General features: G+C 41.3%; 1 protein-coding gene across 1 annotated transcript; it reads right to left on the bottom strand.

Moving 5' to 3' along the window:
• Positions 1-1,574: 1,574 nt before the first annotated feature.
• Positions 1,575-5,237, bottom strand: LOC125740235 (aerolysin-like protein). The gene is made up of 2 exons (XM_049011127.1): positions 4,823-5,237; positions 1,575-2,658 (listed from the first exon to the last, which is right to left on the bottom strand). Exon 2 carries the CDS (start codon positions 2,635-2,637, stop codon positions 1,693-1,695), a length of 945 nt encoding a protein of 314 aa, XP_048867084.1. The 5' UTR covers positions 2,638-2,658; positions 4,823-5,237; the 3' UTR covers positions 1,575-1,692.
• Positions 5,238-8,210: the final 2,973 nt, after the last annotated feature.

Raw genomic sequence — 8,210 nt, 5'->3', positions numbered from 1 at the left:
ATAAAAACATGATCATTAAACTGAATTACACCATATTGATTGGATGTAGTATCATGCCTGTGCTATTTAAAAACAGCACTTGATATTAGGCGATCAAAACTCAACGAATAAATGAGAATATCTTCTCATGGAGTATTTTTACTCTCTTGGACTGAGATTCAGCAGTTTCACTGCAACATCTTGCAGGACATGAACTTTTGCATGTTGTAGCATCAAGATGGGCTCCAGAGGGAGAGGTTACCAGCACATCACCTCAGTGCTCTCGCAGGTTGATGTGCTCCAGATGTGAACTGTTTACCCACAACGTCTTGCCCTGAAGCCTGGCTACTGATCGTGTGTCCAACAATAACCAAAATGTCCTAACTGAGGGGGATCTTCCTTCCCAGCCAACCGCAACCTGCCAGCTGGGTGACTCAGTCCAATTTCAGCTGAAGTTGTGCTGTCCCACAAATGCCCTTGAATCCTCTATTGTGGGGTCTTTGCCTCATTGATGGTGTGAGTGAGTCCCTTTTGCTTTGCCAGATGTTCTGTCCGAAAGAGCCAATCTGTTCTTCTGTTTTATTTATTTGTCTTAATGACATCAAATCCAATGGCAAAATTGAAAGAAGCTTGAATGGTAGACAAGGCAGTGCAGCCCCTGTGCCTTGAAGACAGTCAGCTTGCTTCCCCCTTTCAACGTCTAGCCAATCACGTTGCATGTTGCATCAGGACTTGGGTCTTGGGTCATACACTATAGGGTCTTAGGCCAAAGTAAATGCTGCTTGCCAAAGATGAACTTGGTGTAGATTGTGGCTCCCTTCTTCCGATGTTGGAGCATCTCCCTCTCACTTCTGGTTCCTATATTCACTAACAGGGACCATCATGACCAGACCTGCTGGGATCACAGCAGTGGGCTGTGGGGTGAAAAGTTATCTGCTGCACCAAAAGGTGAAAATTCCACTCCATCATTATGACTATTTTTATGTCTCTCAATTTTGGTTTTTAAGTTTTAATAAATTGTTGAATAGTTGTGGAATTTTGCACTATTTCATGATGAAAAATGGTTTGTAGATCCCCTGGAAAAATGTATTTTAATATAATTCACATTTAGAATCTGAGAGAATAAAAAGTGAAATTAGTTTTGGAGACTGTTTGTCTTTATGTAAATGACGCATATATTGCAGTGTATTAAGAGATCTTATTTTTAAATCTTTATCCACAAAGTAATGAACCAACATAAATAGGCAATGATTTTTCCCGAAAAAAGAGCCCTCTTTTTCAGTGCCTAAATTTAAATGTAACTAACCCTGTGTCACGATCGGTCACGGAGGTAACGGCAGCGAGCAGCGATCGTGCGGGTAAGGAGCAGGCAGGCAAGCGGGACACGGGGAAAACGGGGGTTTATTAAAGGTAAACGAGGTGCAGGGAACATCAGACGCTGACTGACATCAAGAACATCAATGACGGACGAAGGACTAAGGTAAGACACGGACTGAAATACACAGGACTGAGCAAATGAACTAGATACAGCTGGGTACAATCGGGAGAAAACACGTGGGTAATCAGGGGGCGTGGCACACAGGAGGAGCGGACGAGTCTGGCATGACACCCTGAAACTACAAAAGACTTAATAATACATTATCATTTTTTGATTATTTGATCTGCTCTAAAGCTCTCCAGAGACAGCAGGATAAATTCTTACTGTACTAATAGTTAGGCTAATTCTTTCACAACTGTGTTCGCATTTGTGTAAGTGAGGCCCTTGTAGGTCCCACTGGTTTGAAATTCCAGAACACTGCCATTAAAGCAGGTAATTTGGATTATGCCAGTATAGGGGAGATCTACTGTGGCCCGACCAATTGTGATGTCGACTTTCATTGTTTTCCCTGGAGGAACATGGACGGGAAAAGACATCAGATCAGTCTTCTGCTCTGTGTTCTCCAAACCATATGTGCTTACATTTCCTAGTGTGAAACTGAATCCAGTTTTGACTTGTGCAACCTGTGGAATTCCAGCCTGCACTTCCATGCTACTGGTGAATGACTGGTTGAGGGACACAGACCAGGAGGACTTTCTGGTGATTGTCTTTGAGGTTTCGATTTTGCATTCTTGCGATACAGTGGATGTGTTCTGGTAAGTCATGGATTTAATTTCCTCAACAGCCACATTGGGTATCACCTCATGAAGAGTGGGGTACTGAACATCTTTTAACACTGTAGACTTGATGGTGTTGATGAATATGAAGCTTAAACTATCAATGTCTGCACCTGCTCGTCCTTTGATTCCCATGCAGATCCCAGATCCAGTTTCAATTCCGTATTCTCTTTTCAGCCCCCACTGTGTCATGTGTGCGAAGAACTCCCGGGAGTGATTTGTCCTGAATTTGATGGCACCCAGACGTGTTCCAGCTCCATTTCCCCACAGAGAAAGAGAGGTAAACTGCTCTCCATCTGCAAATGTAAATTCTGAATAGTCCCCATCAGGATTTCCAAACTGCCTGGACTGGCCGTCAGTAAGCCAAACCTTCAAGGCTTTCACCTGCCAGCCACTCACCCACACCCAAATCTTCTTCAGTGTGGCTCCATTTGTGATACCAGTGAAGTCAAATGCTGAACCGCCTTTTCCACCAATAGTCATGCTGGGAGTCAGGTATGACATGATGATGCTCTTAAAATAGACCTTAAGCAAATGAAGACAATTTAATCAATTCAGCTGGAAAGAAACATTCCGAGAATGGAGGATGTGTATTTATGACTGTTGTATGGCTGTGAAATGTTATTTGAGTTGTTTGTTGAGGCTACAGTGCAGGCATGGGCAAGAGAGGTCCTGGCTGTTTTGTTTATATCAGAGTTTTTCTGTTTTGTATTTATTTAATGTTAAATACCGTTAAAATGTTCCGAATAGGATGTCAGAGATTTCATCACTTCCCTGTTACATGTGTAATAACAGGAACACCCAAAGCTGCTTGTTTTACATTTTAGATACGAATAATACCTGGCAGAGCAGACATGTGCCTAGAAGCATGAAATTAAACTCACTCATTTTCGGTCTGTGAATAATGGGACTGGTTCATACATGCCGTTTACAGGACTCCCCCAAACTTATGATCAACGACGTACATCTCTTTTATAAATCCTTCTCCAAAGTGCTAACGAGTAAATTAGAGAAGGGTTTTAAGATGTTTGCCTTGTTTTACAAGGGGAGTCTTATTCGTTCAACTTTGTGGCTGGCGTTAGACATGAAGAAGAAAAAATCGGTTACGATGATCATCCGATTATAATTATCAATTTCACCCAGGCAGACGTGTTTATTATAAGCGGTAAAGTAAAATGTGGCAATAAATTATATGAATAGGATTGTATGCAATAAATTATATTTCTTGCTTGGAATTTGCCAGACTAAAGTAGCTACGGATTTGCATACGGCCTGTTGAGGCACCTGCTTTATTCATATGCAGTGTTTTGTTGTTAGTTCGCACTTTTTGTTTACAAAGGTCCTAACTGGCAGTTTTGCCTGCTTTCCCTGTCTGAGCCGAATGTTTAATATTTTAAGATCGATTTTGTTTACAGAGACTTCGTAATCCATTTTATTTATAGTTTTTGGTTGTTTTGTTTATTTATTTTGGGTATTAAAAATGTCTTCCAGTCCCAGTGTTAAATGTTCTTTAGAAATTAAAATTTATTGATCGTTGAAAGGGTGTACTTGCATTAATATGCCATTATTATTACATCAGCTGAATATCGTCTCGCAACGGCAATATTATTGTTTATCGCAATAATTCCTGGGAAAATTAATTGTCCAGCAAAATTTATTTACATTTACATTTATAGCATTTGGCAGACGCCCTTAGCCAGAGCGACTTACATAAGTGCTTTAAGACTCTACAATGAATTTTTCGGATACTAGCTCAGTAAAGACCCAGGCTATGAATACCATCTGTCTGAATACTCTGTTGGGAAACTGCAATTTTTTTTTTTTTTTTTAAATAAGGAGAAGATGCTAGAAGAACTACTTCAGATATTTCTGAAAAAGGAATGTTTTAACTTTTCGCTTGAAGACATTCAAGGATTCAGCTGTTCGGACATCTACGGGGAGTTTCATTCCACCAACTAGGTGCCAGGACAGAGAAGAGTGGAAGTGACCGTATCCATAAAAAAGCAGAGAAAGTTTCCACAAGCAGCAGGGGAGGACTCAAGACAGTCAGTCTGCGGGGCACTGAGAACCGAGTCAACAATCTTAAACAGAACATGAGAATAATGACAGTTTGACACAATAATATCAGATAAGTGTTTTCTTTTGGCATCCGTCACCGTTGCCTGATAACGGCGCCAGCAGTCCGTTAACATCTGAAACGAAACCTGCAGTTTGTCCTCAGCTCTACTGCACTCGCGTCTAACAGCACGAGACATGCTGAGGCCAAGGCTCAGATTTAGTTTTAGGCTGCCTGGTTTTTAATAGAGCCATACTATCTAACAGTATAACATAATGAGTGAAACCACAAGCTGAGCTTTTCTGTGTCATTACTCATAGGCGCGTCAATAGCACGACTCTGATTAAAAATGTCCGAAAATTGAGCAGCAGCGGAGGAGTTTAAAATACGGCAGCGCCAAGTAGCAGCGCAAGGTTTATCTGTAGTACAAGCAAGAGCAACTTCACATAATACAGGCATGTCATCGGATAACACCACGTCATAGGTCTTTACGTTAAGAACAGGCAAACTATGTGATAAAACAAGATCAAGTGTTAAAACATTTCATAAACTAAACATAGATACAAGATTATTTATTTTGTTTCTTCCTTTCCCCCAAACTAGTTGTCAAAAATATAAATTAGTTATTCTTACCTAAAATGTAGACTCTTTCCCTTCTTCAGCACAACAAATACTTGCTGGATAAAATGGCTGATTTACCTTTTTTTATCTTCAATTTATTTAGTATGAAGTGGGTGGCGTTTGTAGCATTGAGCAATGCAGGAAATTTATCTGACTCCTCTTTATGGCGGCGGATTTATGTCTTATAAGGAAACACCAATTTAGTTATTGTAGCTTGTTTTAAAATCCAGAAATAGATTTATTTCTTCCCACATCATGGGGGCAGCCTGTGTGCCTGTAAGGTCACCGGTTCAAACCCAGCCTCAGCACGTCTGCGGGCCCTTGAGCAAGGCCCTTATCCCCTGGGTGCCACTACAGGGGGCTGCAATTCATGGACAACTTTACAAAAATGAGCAAGTTGAGGGAGGCATTAAGACAATTTCCCTACGGGGATCAATAAAATATAAATTATTATGATTAATTATTTAATGTTTCCTAAGCCTGCAGCTAATTACAAACAGCAATGAATCTATCAGTCTTAAGTTGAAATATGAGAAGCCCCACACTTGTCTGTGGATGACATCGTATTTCTTACTATCGTGTGTGTGGTGCTTTGGTGTGAGCTGTTACACAGCACAGGTGTATCAGTCAGATAAACAGCCAGCAGCGGGGGGGGGACAAGAAGAGAGCAGTTAGATTAGATTGTTACTGTAGGAACTGCTGAAGGACAGAAGCAGGAGGAAATCCTGCAAGATTCTCAGTTTTTGTGCAGTAAGTTGCACACTGAACTTTCCTGACATCAGTGCCAGAGTTTTATATCACACCTACTTTTCTGGGCTGTGGTCCCCCTCCCCCATCTAAGTCCATCTAACATTAAGTGATCTATGTATCTGAGTTATGTGTTTGGTAACAAGACTTTGGAGACGGAAATAAAAATGAGGTAAATTACTGAACCTGCAGTAAAGCAATAATGTGCTGCTCATGTTCATGTAAAGCAAATTTTGTTGTCGAAGGGAGGGGGTTAGCATGTTCAATACCATGTTAACTCTCTACTACATCTCATTTTTAGAAGCACAGGCTCTCTGACTGTAGTTCAGCCATTGCCAAAGAGAGCTGGATTTGCAGCAGCTTGTTTTCAGTGAGTCACTATCAATTTCCATTTTTTTTTCTTAAATCCTATGCTATGTGGGCAACGTGGCCAATTACGTAGCCATCTGTGAGTTTGTCTTAATACAGATGACTTCACCGCCGCTAAGGAAAGAGATCTTCACCACTCAGCAGAACACAGACATGAATACACTCCAGTGTTGAACAAAGGAATATTAGTGTAGGATCACACGCGCAAGCAACAGGGCTAAGATTCCAGGTCTAGCCTGGTATGAGAGGTACTCGTTGGCCTAGGCACCAAAGGGGAATAACAGAGAGATAACAAGGGAGGCCAGCACTCCAGCTTTTATGGCCCAAAGATTTAGGGACCTCTAATTTTCCATTCAAGAAGGTAACCTTCTGACCACACATGCTCTGTGCAGCCAGTCTTACACAAAGTCCAAGAACCGCCTGTTAGTTGGTGTTACACTTGAACAGCCATTTCATTTGCAATGCGTTGCATGTATGAGCCGAAATAATAAAATAAACGAAGCAATAAGAAAATAAGATGGAGTCTTCTCCAAAAGACAGTCGAGCCACTTTGAAACTTTGAACCACCTCACCGCACCTTGACCCACATATAGATATTCCTGGGAATACCTTATAACCACCCCTATCAGCAGTGCCCATAACATATTAACAAGAACTATTACCAAGGAATTCTCTGTCCAACAACTGCTCAGAACGCCGCGCCATTGCAACCAACTGCCAAGACCCACCCCTCATTCTGCAACCAAGTAAACCAACTGCCATTCATTCTAACAAACTAAGCTGTTCTGTTTAATCTACTTTATGACTTTAAGGTGTGTGTTTCCACAAACTGTGCTTGCTTTTGCAGGACAGTATTTCCCTTTTAAGATTACCCACTTAAATCTGGTCACTCCATTTTCATATTTCATTCTGTTTGGTTCTATTCCGTCATTTTGTGCTTGTTGTTTATGTTAAATGTAATATCTGTTTAATGTTAGTATAATATTAATTAGGGGATGGCATGTTGGTGCAGTGGTTAGCACTGTTGCCTCACATCTCTGGGACCCGGGTTCGAGTCTCCGCCTGGGTCACATGCGTGTGGAGTTTGCATGTTCTCCCCATGTCGTCGTGGGGTTTCCTCTGGGTACTCCGGTTTCCCCCCACAGTCCAAAGACATGCTGAGGCCGATTGGAGTTACTAAATTGCCTGTAGGTGTGCATATGAATGGTGTGTGAGTGTGCCCTGCGATGGGCTGGCCCCCCATCCTGGTTTGTTCCCTGCCTCGTGCCCATTGCTTCCGGGATAGGCTCCGCACCCCCCACGACCCAGTAGGATAAGTGATTTGGACAATGGATGGATATATTAAGATCAAGTTCAGACACAAGACATGAGACAAGTTTGTGGTTTATTGCTGCTTTATTAAGGTTGAGTCTCTCTAATTTTCCATTCAAGAAGGTAACCTTCTGACCACACATGCTCTGTGCAGCCAGTCTTACACAAAGTCCAGGAACCACCTGTTAGTTGGTGTTACACTTGAACAGCCATTTCACCTCACGCAGAGCATGACAGTGTGTTCCATACACAGCATTGGCCATAATTATATTACACACATGGCTTTAAACTAACGTAATATATAAGAACATGGAAAAAAATCCCCCTTAATTTCATATTAGAAACAAAAGAATCTTAATTACGCAAGAAGCATAGCGGCGAGCAGCCTTATGAGGAGAGGGAGACGAGGAAGGCGTCTAACTTACAATGCGTTGCATGTATGAGCAGAAATAATAAAATAAACGAAGCAATAAGAAAATAAGATGGAGTCTTCTCCACAAGATAGTCGAGCCACTTTGAAACTTCCTGGGAATACCTTATAACCACCCCTATCAGCAGTGCCCATAACATATTGACAAGAACTATTACCAAGGAATTCTCTGTTATCTGAGAACAGCTAGATTAGTGTTAGTAGGAATATGATACTTGTAAATGGAGTGATAAGAAGGTTGATACCAGACCTGGAAAATCTCTTTCCTACCTTCTGTACCTATTGTATTTGTTATTTGCTAAAGATACAATGAAAATCTGTATTAGGATGAATTCGCGGTCTATTACATTGCCCACGTGGCATGGAATTAATCCTTTTACTGTGATATTCTGGGAAGTTGTGATTGTGGATTAATTCTGCTCATGTATGGACTAATCATCCTGAAATTCAGACACATCGTCCATTCTTCACCCAGAATATTATCGAACTGCACAAAGATGTTATTTTTACCGATCACCTGTACAACTTAATTTTCACGAGTAG

This window comes from Brienomyrus brachyistius, chromosome 4 (assembly GCF_023856365.1).
Source record: "Brienomyrus brachyistius isolate T26 chromosome 4, BBRACH_0.4, whole genome shotgun sequence".
Taxonomy (NCBI): Eukaryota; Metazoa; Chordata; class Actinopteri; order Osteoglossiformes; family Mormyridae; genus Brienomyrus; species Brienomyrus brachyistius.
The sequence above is the reverse complement of the archived record's forward strand: the minus strand, read 5'-3'. Positions and strand labels throughout refer to the sequence as shown.